Source organism: Pavona decussata, unplaced genomic scaffold (genome assembly GCF_977016875.1).
Source record: "Pavona decussata unplaced genomic scaffold, jaPavDecu1.1 SCAFFOLD_476, whole genome shotgun sequence".
Lineage (NCBI taxonomy): Eukaryota > Metazoa > Cnidaria > Anthozoa > Scleractinia > Agariciidae > Pavona > Pavona decussata.
This window is the reverse complement of record NW_028145812.1, coordinates 106,307-122,500: the sequence shown is the minus strand read 5'-3', so window position 1 is coordinate 122,500 and position 16,194 is coordinate 106,307. Positions and strand designations below refer to the sequence as shown.

The window sequence follows — 16,194 nt, the reverse complement described above, 5'->3', positions numbered from 1 at the left end:
TACAACCCTGGCTACGTGATTGACGCGACGACCAAGCACGTAAAATAGGAATGAAAGGCCTCTACAACTCCTACTTGCATGTTTAGCGCTTCTATCTCAGTCTTTTGATCAATTAAGCTTCTTGTATGTTTACAGCGGGTTGGCATGACGATTTGAAGGATTTGTTTGATAATCATAGAACAAAACCATGTGCTTAACTGTAGGATGTTTTGTATTTTGATCGCAAAGGACAATTTGGGTTTAGAGTTCTCCGTTTAGCGCCTGTTTATTCCACCTCTTCTTGTTTCTGTTTAGCCGCTGTCGTTCTTATACCATTTCATTTTACTAGTATTTAGATCTAGTTTGGTTCGTTTCAGTTCGCGGTCCGGTGACAGTACAGCTTCTAGTTAGGATTGAACCGTGTGATAAAACCTCCGAAAGCGACCGCTATTGTTGTTATCTTTGTTAGGATTCAACTGTGTAATTACATCAGTTTATCCTACAGTTTTTGTATAGCGGGGCCCGGCCATTTGCTTTTGTGGCAAGATGTTGTGTCTCTGATCGTTGCTATTTGTTTTTTTATCCTTTCTCTAGCACTGTAGATTTCTTCGAGAGCTGTGCAATGCGTGAAATTGAGGGCTTAAGTTTGTTTAGTTACGGCTTCGTTTTTGCATGACCCTTTGCATCGCCTCGCTTCGCTCCGCTTGAGGTTTGTGTTGGAGGAGCTTGCTATTTTCTAAATATTTGAAAACTTTCGGTTTTAAAGAATATTTGACTGGGGCCCGAGGGAATTTTAGATAAGCAAGACTTTTCTTCAAGAGGCTTGCCTATTGTCAACGAAACCACCACATCAAATTTTACTTTGCGGCAACATGCGGACCGCTGAGGAGACATTTTTCGTGGCGTAAATATAAGCTTGTTCAGTTGATTTTTTACCATTTTTAAATTGCTTTTTTAGCTGAAATTGGTCCGGTAGTAAGAGAAGTATAACCGCACAACGTTTGGAAAGCCGTTGCGTGTGTTACTTTTCAAAATATCTCGATTTGTAGGTAAGAAAAGCCGACCTTTTGAGCAGTATCTTGAGCAGTATGTCAATCGACCGAGATGTTCGATTGACTCTTTATCTCGTTCTTCACAGACAAATTCAAGACTAAAGGTTTTTTAAAAGGAATGATCTGTTCTTCTTGGAAAGGCAATTCCCAAATTTATACACGTGGAATTGAGAAAGAAAAAGAACTAGCTTTATCATGTCACTGTGGCCCTTCATCCGCTCGCCAACAGACAGCAGTCTCAGAAGTAAGAGACTCCATTTGCCTCTTCGCATTCTTGTGAGTCTAGACCAATTATAAATTAAAATAAGTTTACTATTTCAGAAGGTTTGTTTTGGCTGCACATTTAAGCTTAAACAAAATTTGGGAACGTTTCTTAGCGCTCGTTCGCGGCGATGTTTGGCACTAGTTTAAATCAGTACACCTGGACTTGTGGTCACCGTTTTAGCATACATACACATAGGCAGTTGGCGTCACATTAATACCGATATCATCTCCTTTCAGTCTTGAGAAAACTGGCTTGTTACTCACTTCATCAATAAATAGGAATCGACGCATGAAGTAAGCTCGATAGCGGCGGAAATCGAGCCTACGCATGAAGTCGTCGTTCGTGAAGTGCTTGGAGCATATTGACGATTTTCCGGGTTAGCCCGGTTTTGTTTCATGAAATCGATCTATTTCTTTCTGCATTTCCTTGCTTCATCATTATGGAACAGTATAGCGTGCAGAACTATACTCTTTTACATAACTGAGAAGGCAGCATATTCACCTACCACATACCTTCCTGGCACATTCCAAGTTCAGTACAGAGAATGTAGTGACAAATGAGCAAATGCTCCTGTGGCTGAGATACCGGGTTGACGTCACAAGCTTGTTAGAACCCAGTCTCTCAACTGCTCCTTCTTGTGTTCAATATGGCGGAAAACGGCCTATTTTGGGCGATTTTGTCGTCGGATAAAAACAAAACGAAACATGGAATACGATTTATTTCTTCGCAAAGCGTCTTAGACATGCATAAATTTTCGAAATTCATTAAAACTATGTAAGGGTGATAGGCACTTTAAATAATACTCCTTATCGAATAGAAAATATTATAAATAACTCACCAGTGCAAGTTTTTCCATTGCCCCAATACCCAGAATTACATGCACACGTGTACGATCCATCGATGTTACTGCAGAAAGCGTTAACATCACAGCTGTGAGAGTTGGTAGAACACTCGTCTGTATCTACGAAAGCGTAATGGGAGAAAATATTAGTGCTTATCATGAATGTATGTGGAATCAGCCTTGGGTTTCAATCTTCCTTCTCCATATGATATAGTTCTAAAATCCCCTTGTTTGTCTTGTATTGTCTCTTTATAGCGGGTGCTGTTCAGCCGGTCGCCTTAATTATTCGTTGTTGCTGTTACTGCACCACTACGTAATTTACCAAAGGTTGTTGATATTTAAAATGATCCCTGTTAAATTCAAGATTGTTTGAACCCGTAAAAATTTTGTTACTGTACATTGTTTTTATGCAGCCTATTGCCTTCAGGCCAATTTTAGTACTGAATTTAATTTACAATAAACTTGGCCTTATTTCTATAATCCAGGTTCAATGTGAGCCTATTTTAGATTCTTTCCGCTTTTCTAAGATATAATCGACAGTTGTACTGTGGGAAGGTTTTCCACTTCTTTAACCTTGGCCAAGACCTCCCTGAAGGTTAAGGTTAGGAAGGGCTATTTTTATAATTCTTATTGGTTGCGCTTTAAGCTTATTTTAGTAGCCCCAATTGTGCTTCGGTAATCAAATAAACACATTTTTTGTGATTGTTTCAATAAACAAAATTGAACGAGACACCATCTGCCAATTTCGCAATATTGCGAGATAATCAGGTTCTCAACACTTACTTTAAACTTGCTCCTTGACTAATTTCCATCTGACACATGAATGGAATGTTAAGGAAGCTCGCAGCAGTTTTTTTTTTTCTGGACTCAGGGTTAAAGTTGTGAAATTACAATCTCGCATAGAAGATAAACTTCGATCTCCCAAACACCATATCAGCATTTCAACATACGATCAACGTTAATTTTTTTTTTTTATCATTTTCCAATCAACAGCTATAACCATAGTAACGATAGCGCATAGCTTCTCACTTTAGAGATTGTCAGTTATCTCGAAATCTAGTAAGACACTTTACGACGAAAGCTTAGGGATTTAAACTACTCAATGTAGACAACTTGCAGGCGAAATAAAATAAATCTGTAAGAGCGTTTTAAAGTAAATAATGAATCAATTTTTTACTGGGCAATTTTGTTTTTTCCTGCATTTTTAACCTATATCTCTGGCAAAATAAAACTTGGCACTTTCTCTTTAATTTACTGTTGAACGGTCTCTCCTCGCAGCAAAACATTCTAAATGTATATTGAGCTTCATGAGTGTCTCTGATTTTAAGATATTTATGTTTGAAAACAGTTAAAGTGAAGCGCAGATCAGATAAACAAATCCTGCTTTGCATTAAACGAGATATCTTTGAAATGCCCCCAGATATTTTTCCGTTAAATGACTTTTCCGCAAAGTCGCAGATTGGTATAGTGATTACAATTAATCAAAGTTTGACCGAAAATATAGAAGAACCACTTTTTGGAATCAATGATTGTGTGCGAGTAATCAAAAAAATGTTCAATTACACCATGCTTATTCTTCTTCCGACATTGCATTTGAAAGAAAAAAAAAATAATGTTCAACACTTTCTGACTTAATTGATAGAATAGTGTATAGGAAGCCTATTGAGAGAATATCAAGCTTATGTCTCCTTGCTCACTTCCACTCCGTTAGGGTATAATATTATATCTTGAGAATTACTACAACATCACGGAAACTAAAGCCCCAAACAAAGAGCGTAGCTCTCAAGGGAATAACCAAAAATCATGAAACCTTAACCTGCACAGTTTTCTCCGTCTCCTATAAATCCAGCATTGCATGTGCAATTGAATCCTCCCTTGGTGTTATTACACAAGGCATCATTGCTGCAGTTGTGTGTTCCTGTCATGCATTCATCTATATCTGAGATGAGGAGTCAGACAGTCAAAAAGTGCACTATCGTGGAATGTAGCTGATAGAATGGAGAATGCTCGCCAGGCTGCAGCAGAAAATTAGGTCTATTTTCTGAGCAGGTGGACAAGTGAAAATATTACTGGTAATTCCCAGGCCTAGGTTGTTGAAAGAGCGGATATGTCTATATGGTGAATAAATTGCCATCCAGTGGACAAAATGTACTCCAGCTATAATTACCTATCCGTTGGATAACGTTATTTGCTCTTTGCACTACTGAGGCCTAGTCTATTGAATAATATGCAAGCAAAACTTGCAATTATTCTAATTCCGAGTACTAAGAAAGGTACTGAAAAAATAAAGGGTAAAACGGATATTGGCTTTGATTCTTCAAAAAGTGAATAAACCTTGTAATTATGCTTCAGCAATGGTTTTTGAAACATTATGCTTGTACAATGGGCCAAACCGCCCCAATTACTGCTGTCGAAACTAGTGAGTTATGTCAAAAAACGACGCTAACTACATTTGATCGTTTTTGCCGTATTAAGTTGCTTTTTTTTTTTTTTTTTTTTTTTTTTTTTTGCGTTTATGAGTGTTTTGGTCTTGTATCAGTTAACATATTTGTAGGAAACATTAACTTTCAAAGCAACGGAACAACAAGACTTTCAACAATTAGATCTTCAGACGTAGCAATCTGCTCGACGGAATTTGTTTAAGGTTTTAGTATGTTAGTTTGATTCACGTCAGAAAAGTAAGGAAATGGTGAGAAAAAGGTATTAAGATAGAAGCTGCTATAAAAGGAATCGAATAATTAGCGATGACATTTCACTTCAATGCATGGTAAATTATCCAATATTTACTATTTTCCACAAAGAACATGTTAAATTTGCAGACGAACGATACAAGATGATTGAGAATATTTGCTCCTTACCCTGTTTACAGTGTGCAAACATAAATCCAGGAGGACACAAACACCGATATCCTTTGTCTGTGAATCCAGATTGGCAGGTACCACCGTTATCGCAATGGGCCCTATCACAAGCACTCTAAAAATATATATTAAAAATAAAGGATGAATGGGAAATCTAACAGAGATAAAGCATAATGGTTACTCAGTAAAATTTGTAATAATTTGCAAATCTTCAGCAGGAGCAATCTAATTAATAATACCACCATCTATTTTGTGGTTTGCTGAGTAGTGTTCGAGTGTAGTGTTTTTGACCACTTCCCTAGGACAAAGTACGAAAGCCTGGAAAGTAATAAGCGGAAAAAAAGAAGAAGAAGAAGAAGAAGAAGAAGAAGAAGAAGAAGAAGAACTTACATCTGCCCCACGGTATAAGTAGCCATCTGTGTGTACAAACTCCTTGTCATGTCCTACATGAGTGGCGTTGTTCAAGTCGCATCTGTATGTTCCCTTGGCATTTGCTGTATTTTTAAAATTAATACTGACGCAGTTAGGGTCATGGTAACAACGCAGTTCACAAGCATCCATATCTCGGACTCTGACAGTGGTTATGTCGTGATTCACCAGACGCTTGTCAGCAAAGGAAAAAAAAGAAGGGAAGGCCAGTTCACGACAATCACCTGAAAGATGCCAATTAAATTGAAACTGGTGAAACAAAAGGTGAAAAGAATGTTTTTTTTTTGGAAGGACCTGGATCAAAAAAAGTTTGTCCTCACAGTGCTTGGGCGTTTTCAAAAAGAATACGTGTTGAAATACTTGCCTAGTCAAACCAAACGAGACATGTGTTTAAAAAAAAATACAACTTAAAACGTCAATCGCTGGAATGTCCTGCTTTGTTTGACAAGATTCTCTCACGTTTCTCTTAAGGTGTCGGGGTAGGTATACCCACCTTACCGTAAATTAGAAAAAGATGAAAAACTATCCCAGGAGTTAAGTTCGCAACCTAAGACTGTTCAAAAATAAAAACCAAAGAAAACTTTAAGCTTTAACAAAATATTCAGAAATATTTCGCCGTCCGCCGGTGACTCGACAGCGTTTCTCAAACGCTCTATCCTTTGGTAACACTGTCAAGCTTCATTTCTTTCAGGTTTAGACAGGTAAGCTGATATAAGGCAATTTGGAAAAGCTAACGCTCGAGACGTCAGCACTTAAAACTCTTTTCGGTGGCCAATCAACTCTTACCTTATCAAAAAACAAAATATCCATTTCCACTCCCCACCGACCTTGCACCGCGGTTTATTTAGAAGCGAACCCCTCATCCATTAGTCTTTCTTGCACTTTTATTTGACACATTGTGAACATAGGTGCTATCAGAGGCTTCCGACGAGGAGATCAAAGCAAAATATTAAAAGTGTACTTCCAATCCCAAATGCTGTATTTCAAATCGTTTTACAGCCATTTTTTATTATTTTTTTATTTGTATTTATTTATTTATTTATTTATTTATTTATTTATTTATTTTTTTAATGCAAGACAAATTTGTGTTAACTAACACAGTCGAAACTGGTCGTATATTTTCTCGCTGAGTTTTTTTTTTTTTTGATAATGCTAGCCTGTCTTATTTTGCACTTTACAACGATACTCTTATCTCCATGTAAACATGTTTCAGTGTAAACCAAGGGACCGTTTCTCCGGTGTTTGGGAAAACACTTCGGCAAAGGAAAAGTCAGCTATTCTTTCAACTAAAACCAACTTTCTTAGATGATTATATGTCCCTCCGAAACCGTTGGGTGCCCCTGTTGTTATGCAAAATAACGTTAACATATCTTCCACTTATTATTAAGGAATTTTATCATGACCGGGAACGTAGCGTCCTTTAAATCGTCGTGGTCAACATTTGTTGGCTGCCATAATATACACAAAACAATTATTCCACTCGCGCTTTTTGCATATAGAATGATAAAATGAATAAAAACAACTTGGCCCTACGCGCGTGATGACCTAATTAAATGTGGCGTCTCTGTAGTGCCTTTATATTTTGCTCACACGGAGTGTAAAATCCTGCCACTAAATTCCACAAACTAGAGTATGATCAACATTCATTGAGGATCACAAGTGGCGACAAGAATGGCGCGACAAAATTTAAACCATACGCGAAAAACTGACTGGTAGCAAAACTTTGTTAGCTACCCAAGTCTACAATTCCACTATTTTAATTTGCTTTTTGTAAATAAAGGTTCAAAGCGAAACCTGCCTGAGCGGAAAAGAACCAAGGAACATGAGGTCGTGTCTTCCATTTTTCATACCTTTTAAGCTATGAAAGTGAGATGGACTATCAAATTCAGGAAGTTTAAAACATTTTAGTCTTTGGAGTGCAAAACAATAAGAACGTAACAAAAATGATTGCGTTTTGTTGAAATCCAGCTGCAATGGATAGCCAGCTGTCAAAAGTCCTCGGTACTCAATTGAATTTTTTACTGAGCTTGTTTATTAATTGAAGTCTGCAACGTGAAGAGATAAGAAATTGCCTCAGTAATTTTAAAGAATGCCAGGTTCGTCTCTGCAATAATGTGAGCCTTTAATTTAGGCTTTGGGTGCGAAAAGGAGCAGCGAAACAAATTATTGTAATATTGGTAAAATACTGGTAATATTGCTAAAATGGTAATATTGGTAAAATGTCAAGAAAACGAGAAAATAAGCAATTGCCTGTCATGAGTTTTTCCACCAGTCAAGAGAATTCCTCAATATTTTGGAAAATATTTTTAAACTGTTCGCATTTGAGCGAAATTTAGGTTAACAGCAGGAATTTGCCAACTTAACGTTTCTAATTAATAAGGATGCACTATTGGCGATACTTGCGTCATTTTAAATAGCTGTTTCCTTTTTTTTTTAATGTAAAACTGAAATATGTTCAGATCTTGCTTACGAAATTTAGGTTAACAACAGGAAATTGCCAACTTAACATTTCTAACAATCACAACTTCAAGATAGGATGCTCTATCGTCGATATTTGGGTCAGTTTTATTAGATGAATATGAATATTTGGAACATATATTTTAAACTGCGGATGAAAAATTAAATACAGGAAACATCCTCATCGCAGTTAGTACGCAACCGGGATGATCTTCCTTGCATTTAAACTTTATATAGCTGTTTCCTTTTTAATACAAAACTGGAATATGTGTAGAACATGCATACGTACTGAAAAATATCTCCAACGGGTAGAAAATTGCGTGAGTTTTATAGCAGCTAATAATGTCAACAACCAGTTTGTTAAAAGGTGAAGATGAAATAAATAACAAACCTTTGTTGCTAACTCAGATTTGAAATGATGATATAAAAACTTGCTATACCAGTCTAGATAATTACGAATTTATTTATTTTTGAACCATATCGATTTGAACAGAATTGTGAGTAAAAATTGAGTATATTATTGGAAATCCTAAACTGAAATATTACGCGACTCCTTACTTTCCAAAGCGTGATTTTTTTAGCCATGAAGGCTCTGATATATCAGTAAACAATGTTGCGTTTTCTTCTCTCAAATACGCAATTGGAGTCCATTTTATCAATGCGTGAAATGTTTCAAAAAAAAAAAAAAAAGAAAGAAAGAAGCTGAAACAGAACCAAGACACAACTGCCAAAGGATTTGAGGAAAAAGCACTTACCATCTAAGCAGGCGAAAACAACTCTCAAATATAAGATCGTTAGAAAAACGTAAAGCTGGTTCCTGGAATCCATGATTTCCTTTTGTTTCAATCGTAGTTGCACCGACAACTCGTCAGCTACAAATGTTGATTTTTAAAAGGAGAATGAAAACAGATAGCTTGTTGATAGCAACTTATTGTTCTCAGTACCAGTAGAGTTTTAGCGTAGGTTTATTTGAATATCGCACCTGTCATTTTAAGCCAATGGAAATGCGATCAGTGCGCATCCAGACAGTTCCCTCGTCAGTTGAAAACAGGAAGTTGCCATTATCTTACTAAAGGAAACTATTTAAACACGTTTTTTGGATGTTGGAAGGAAGACAGCTGTCTCTGTTTTCGAATTTGTTTTACAAAGAAAAGTTAAGAGAAAAAGAAGAAAATTAGAAAGGGAAACAAAAAATCACTCTTTGAAACACTATATTTACGTCATCCTTTTATGGCTATCATTGTTATCTAAGGTAATTGAAGGCTGCACTTTAAAAACAAACATGACGAGTGTGGTAATTTTAAAGCGCGCTAGTTCGTCTATACAATACAGCTTAGAAATTATTTCTTTGGGTCAAAACAAAATTGGTCTAATTAAAACGACAAAACGAACGTGTACTTGACGTGAAAGTTTTTTCACCTGTTAAAAGACTCCTCCGTTTTTTGGTAGATGCATCTGAACCCAGCTTTTCTCGTTTCTCATCAGAATGTAATGTAAGTTTACCGCATGAGAACCGATATTCAAAACACTTTACTTCTATTTCTAACCTTCCGCCAATAGAATGCTGCAAATCTTCGTCTGGCTTTCGTTGTTGAATGAATTTTCAAACGTGCTTTCCTTGAAAAATTGACCCTCTTTTGTAAACCACAAAACGTTCTTGCTGTGTTCTCCCAATAAATGAAAGTTGTCAATTCTGTCAGTACGCGGAATTTTTTGAACAAACAAAGGATGGAGACAAAGAAGAAGAAGACGAAGAAGAAGAAGAATTTGAGGAAATGGAAACAACAACCATTTAAAGAAAACATCGTTTGAAAAATACAAATTCTAAGGTTGGAATCAATGATTCCCCTTCTTTTCTATCGCGGTTGCTATGACAACTCGTCGGCTACAAACGTTGATCTTTATTGGAGAATGCCAGAGAATTTATAGCTTGTCCAGTAGAATTTCGACTTTTTTTAACCAGGACGCTATTCCTTTCAATCAGTTTAGCGGATGGAAAGGCGATTAGTTCAAATGAAGACAGGAACTTGTCATTTGTTAATGAACTTGTGTCACACAAAGGCGACGGTTGTGGCTATTTTCGAATTTTGTGTATAAAAAATTTAGAAAAAAAACGTAGAAAGACTACGAAAAGAATGAAAAAAAAAAAAGAAAGGTGTTCAATTTTTCATTATTTTGAAATAAGCTATCCTGGAATCGACATTTTATGGCCGTCGCTTTTATTTTTGAAATACTTTGCTTTCATTCAGACAGATCCCGTTTAATTATAAGTGCCTGCTGAATATTGTTTATAAATGGTAATTAAAGAATACAATGCTGCTTAGAGACACCCGCGTTTATCTTCTCTTTGGCTTGTTTGACACGTTGCCAAGCTTAATGCTCTTTAGAAATTTTAAAGCATATTTTAGCGCCAATTCTTTTATTCTGTACAAAACAAAGCCATCCAAGTAAAAAGTCTTGTAACGTTTTTATCAAAAAAATTACAGTTTTTCAAGGTACCTTTTAGAGGTTTGCATGATAAATTGCTATTTGTTTTCATTGGCCTCTCAAGACATTGCACATTGATAGATGTGTCTTTTCATTCAGTGACAGAGGCGTACTCGGAAGAAAAGGAAAGAAAGTGTGAGCTCTTCCAGAAGGAGAAGAGGAGAAACGTTGCACGTTGTAACCTTTTTCCGCTCAAAAACGTGCAACATGATGAATGGCCTTGCCTGTTTTCAACAAACAACATGTCATGCTCAGCATTCTTTTGACAACCTTCTGTCATTGGCTTAATTTGGTGGCCGTAAAATGGGGTTCCATTGCGGTTTTGAATTTCAGCTTATATATCTTTTTTTTTTTTTTTATATATTGAGTTATTGGTATCTTGTGTACCGTTCGACAGTGGGACCCAGTGGAAATTCGTTCTTCTGTCATCTTTATTATTGGTTTTAGAAAACAGAGGGAGGGTTGGGGCGGGTTAAAGTGGCTTCCTTTCTTACTCGCCCTAGTTCACGTTCAGTCTTCCATAGTAAGTGAAAACCAAAAGGATAGAGCTGGGTATAACAGGCGCTGGATCTGGCAAGACATTAGGAGCAGCTTCAAGTTTATCCTTCATAGAGCGTGTTATGAATTAATAGTCGTAACAGTTTAGTCAGTTTGCAAAGAGGTAGGTTAGAAAAAGTGAGAAGTTTATTGCTGAATTTATATACAAGATGAAAAGCTCATCTCAAAACTGAATTCCCGTCTTGCAGGAATTTGGTAAACTAAAGGTTTAAACAGATTTATTCTCCCTTTTTTTTGTCATAAATTCATTAAGTGACAAAATCAACTGAGAGATGGTTTTAGAATGTCCCTCTTTTAACAAGCTTCAATTGCGTTTTCGTACATCCTTGTTGTGATGTTAGAATTTTTAAGATTTGGATTACCATATTGAAATTTAATAACATGAATTTTTGTGCTTGTTGTAACATGTTGTAAAATGGCTTTCTCGTAAAAATGGCCAGTTCGGCTTCAAGGCTCATGGTTCGTGGGACACAATGCTGAAAGACCAAATACATTTGAGACGAGTTCGTCGTCTAATTCGACTTGTTTCTAAACTAAGTAGTAAAATAAATAAAATTAAAAAATAAATAAATAAATAAATAACCTTTATTTATCCTCGGCAGTGTTTATAGCACAAGTGCTAATGGGGCCGAGCATTAACGTAGTAGTAAAAAACATTTCATTAACCCTTTAACCCCTTCTATCAAAGAACAAATTGTCTTATCTTGTCCCCATACTTTTCTTATAAAAGTACTGGGGAAAAGTTATTAACATATCAAGAAAATTCACCTTGGGTGATCATGTCCTTAAATCTCATGACCTCAGGCTTTAAATAAGCATTGATATTATAAGGAGAAATTTAATGCTGATCACTGTTAGGGCTTAAAGGTTTAAATTGAAGCGTTTTTAAATTGAGTGTCCTAAAACGAAAAGCAAAGCAATTACTTTGGCCAATCACAAAAGACGTAAACAGTGCAATGAATTAATCAGAATTCGAAGCAAATGCACGTAACCGACGCCAAGCGCGGGAAAACGCGCGCGAGTAAGGCACGATTGGTTTTGGTCTTGCTTCTCATTGGCTGAAAAAGTTGACGCGAGTTTTTATAACCAATTACAGAGCGTGATGAAGAAAAACCAAAGCAAACGCGAAGTTACTTTCGATGCTCAATTGAAAACCGCTCTATTCCAGGAATTGAACTTGTAGATAACAAGGTCGGGAAGCGCCAAATTTAAGGAAGGATTAAAAACGAGACAAGACTAGACCACTTTTAGACTCTATTCATGTCTTTCCCTACCTTTTCTCTCTGCAATCGCCGCTTCCGTCCGAAAAATTATCCCTCTAAGTGTGAACACGGCGCTTGGCAATTTCGTACCCACAGTCCTTAAGCTTTTTGGTCAGCGCTTGGTCACCAGGAGAGAGACTGGGGAACCTATATTTCGTTAAAGCAAGAATGCTGCGGTAAAACAATGTAAGCCGTTATGATGCAGCCAATCAAAAAAAAAAAAAAAAAAAAAAAAAAAATCCGAATTCTCCAGTCTTTCCAGGCTACCAACTGCTGGCCAAAGGGCCTGAGGACTCTGGGTACGAGATTGGGCACTTTGTTATTGCAGAGTCCTTGCTCTTAGAGGGATAGTTTGTCCTGAGATACATGTAAATAGACGTGTAAGAGGGCTGATAAAATCAGGCGAATTGCCCGTCTAAATTATAAGCTGACCCGTTCAGCTACAGATGAGTAACATGTTGAAGATAGACAATCTACCAGACTAAATTATTAATATGTATAATATGAACGAATCCTTTACAGTCGCAATAGAGTTTTTTTTTTTTTTTTCACCTTTTAGCGCAGAACGATTCAGAAAACCGCTAAGGAGTGTGTATGAGTTTGCTAATAAAGTACCTATATTTTTTAAATAGCTCAGTGTGGTGCTCAACATTACGATTTTTATCACCTCGTGTATAGCTTCGCTGAAAGAAGAAGCTGTTTGAATGCTGTACATATATGTTTTTGTAAATAAACCCTTTCAGGCGGGTGGTCTATATCACCCAATGCGAACATTAAAGAAAAATACTAAAAATTTTGTCTCATCTGTTTGTCGGATCGTTTTGTGACCTTTTGAAGATATGTTTGTGTAAGCTAATGGAGTTTGATTTGTTCCAATGCCTTAGCTGAAAATTTAGGCTACAGAAAGGTTTAGGGTATGGAATCTTATTCCCCGAAATGCGAGCTGCTGTTGGCTTTTCAAAAATTGCTAACTATCCTTTTTCGCTTTTTTAACGATACATCTGCCCCCCAGCTTCGAATTAGTTTTCTCGTGTTACGAAATTTGAAGCTGTTATTTTTACAAAGAAAACTTGAGGTTTTTAACAACTATATTCAAAATTCTCAGGCCATGTTTTACCCTGTTGAAATAAATAATAATGAAATATTTGTTTACAAATAGAGTTTTAATGTCCCTACTCGAGAAGTTGTGTTAATCATTTAATTAATATGAATTTTAGACAAGAATGAGTAATTATCAATTTACGACAGGGTTAGTGCTTGGGGGCAATCCTTTGTACCCCCCTATGAAGCGCATTGTCGATCACGTGGGGACGCGGAGTTATGTGTCATTCTGCCTCGCTACGTCAGTGTGAAAGGACGTTGAAAGTTTTTCCCACCTCCTCCCCTCGCCTTGTCCTTGTGTCCTTTTATTTGGCCTTTTTGTGCCCTCGCCTTTACTGGGCTGAATATTTTTATGTAGCCAATGTGGTGAAAGTAAGTTTTTTTTGATAAACTTGTTTTGTACGCAAGTTAAAATATGATTCTGTTTATTACAATTAAAGCGGCTATGGGCTTTTCCTATAGCCATTTTGACCTATATGGCATGTGTGTCTTTATTGCCCAGTAAAGAGAGCTCAGCCGATGCAGTACCCCAGTTTTTAGTAATATCAGCGAGGGAAGGACACTAAGTTTATTGGTTGATAACGCCTGATGCCGAAAGATTACCGAAAAAGAGAACACCTAGCCCGAAAATGGGTTCGATCAAGGAAGAAACAAATTTCACTAGGTCACAGAAAAGACATTGATCGTGAGATTTGTTGGGAACCGGGTTGACATTAGCCTATTCCAAATACACCCGAGCGTCACATAATAGGAATTAACAAGATACATGGAAAATTATTCGTTCTTATTGGCTAAGGAAAGTGCAGTTTTCAGGTAAGGCAGTGCATCATTCTGATTGGCCAATGATCAAAGAAACTGACAGGTAGCCAATCAAATGCCAGTCCTGGATGGCGCAAAATTTGAATACACTAAAAAAATTTGCGAGCGAAACAATGGCCAACTGCAACAACAATGCACAATACAGGAGCTGAAAAACAGCTCTAAAAACAAAATCACGGAAAGAAAAGCATTGAATTTTGGTTGTCGGTCTGGAAAAAGTGGTGTTTAAGGGAGAGAATTGCCGAGGAAATCGAAAATTACGAGCCGGATGAGCTTAACACACTGCCGAAATTAAAAACAAACCAGGCGAAGATTTTATATTACGAACCTGAAAGCCTGGAAGTGATTATTTCATCACTTGATAGACACCTGAAGAACAAAGGCTATAGCCTGTCCATTGTTCGCGACAGAGAATTGAGTTTCTCCAAGTAAGTGCTGGGCGGGAAGGGAAAGGGAAGGGATTAGGGTAGAGGCAGCAGAGTTCTCTGAGTATATAAGTCCAGCAAGGGGTTTTTTTTTATTAGGCCCAGATTTTGGACACAACAAAGTCTCATTAGGCTAAAACTGAAAGCTGACGCCAAAAACGTCCAGCGACCCAATCTGCAACTCCCCTCCCCTCCCCTCCCCTCCCCCCAAAAAAGTATGTTGATGGCATAAAAACCGTTAGGAAAGTTCTTGCGAAAAGTTGTTCACCCCTCCCTCCCCCAAGCAATAAAAGCCCTCTAGGAAATTTCTTACCCCAAAAAGTTCATAACCTCTTATTTGAAACTCCTAAATGGGCTTCGCCCCTTTCCGTCACTAATATAAATGACACCCCCCCCCCCCCCCCTCTCCTCCTCCTCCCGGACATTTCTTCCTGTGATTTTATAATACTCTGCAAGAGCACATGCCTTGGCATAAAAGACCGAAAAAGCTTGTGCTCTTTCAGGCAAGAGATTTGATATGTGTATATATTGGAATAATATATGACATTCCTTACTGGGTTCCACTTCCAGTGTTTTGGACTTCGTCGGTACGGATATATTTTCTCAGACCCTGACATCATTATAAAGCGTTCTCAACAATTGTTGAGCGATGGTTAAACTTGTTGGGTCCATCGTGAATTAATTCCCTGATGTGTGTTACCGCCGCTCAACATGTCGCACCTTGATAGATGTATGTTTTCAGTCAGTGAGACAGGCGTTTGCGGAAGATAGGAAATCCGAGATCTCCCAACTAAAGAGATGTCTGGACTTGTTGGCTCCATTATAAATTGACAATTGTTTTTATTGGCCACTCAACACATTGCACATTGATAGATGTATGTTTCAGTCAGTGACTCAGGCGTACGGGAAAAAAAAGAAAGTGAATATTAGTTCTCCCAATTGGACCAAAATTGCACGTGCACGTTGTTGAACCAAATAGAACCAGGTTCTATTTTGTTTAACAACACGCAACTCGTTGATATATTTGATACATCACTTTAACAAAGTGCAACATGTTGAATAGCCTGTTTTCAACAAGCAACATCTCATGATACACTGCTTAGCATTCGTACGACAATCTTGTGTCATTTGTAACAATTTGATGGCCGTAAAGTGGGGTTCCATTTTGGTATTGAATTTCAGCATATATATTTTATATTTTTATATTGAAATATCGATATCTGGTGTACTGTTCGACAGCAGACTACACTGGGAATGCGTTCCTCCGCCATATTTATTATCGGTTTCAGAAAACAGAGGGAGGGTTGGGGCGAGTTGTAGTGGCTTCTTTTTTTACTCGCCCCAGTTCACGTTTAGTTTTCCATGATAAGTGAAAACCAAATTGATAGAGGTAAAATAGGCACTGGCTCTGGCAAGGCACAAAGAGCAGCCTTGAGTTTGTCCTTAATAGAGTGTATTATGAATTAATAGTTGTAACAGTTTAGTTTGCAAGGAGGTAGATTAGAAAAAGTGGGGAATTCGCTGCTGAATTTATATAAGAGATGAAAAACTCGTCTCAAGACGGATTTCCCGTCTGGCAGGAATTTGGTAAACTGAAGGTTACAAATTCACAGATTTATTCTCCCTTTTTTGTCATAAATTCATCGAATGATAAAATCAAC

The 16,194-nt window shown here is 37.3% G+C and overlaps 2 protein-coding genes across 2 annotated transcripts in view; both read right to left on the bottom strand.

Annotated features, from left to right (window-relative positions):
• LOC146450219 (uncharacterized) overlaps positions 1 to 16,194 on the bottom strand; it is a 69,644-nt gene that overhangs the window by 12,161 nt on the left and 41,289 nt on the right. The window contains exon 17 of the mRNA XM_085100599.1: positions 2,135 to 2,257. Coding sequence (XP_084956725.1) covers positions 2,135 to 2,257 — 123 coding nt within the window. The remainder of the gene's footprint in view (positions 1 to 2,134; positions 2,258 to 16,194) is intronic.
• LOC146450221 (uncharacterized) lies at positions 3,949 to 6,234 on the bottom strand. The gene is made up of 4 exons (XM_085100616.1): positions 6,211 to 6,234; positions 5,386 to 5,673; positions 4,996 to 5,110; positions 3,949 to 4,076 (listed from the first exon to the last, which is right to left on the bottom strand). Exons 1-4 carry the CDS (start codon positions 6,232 to 6,234, stop codon positions 3,949 to 3,951), a joined length of 555 nt encoding a protein of 184 aa, XP_084956742.1.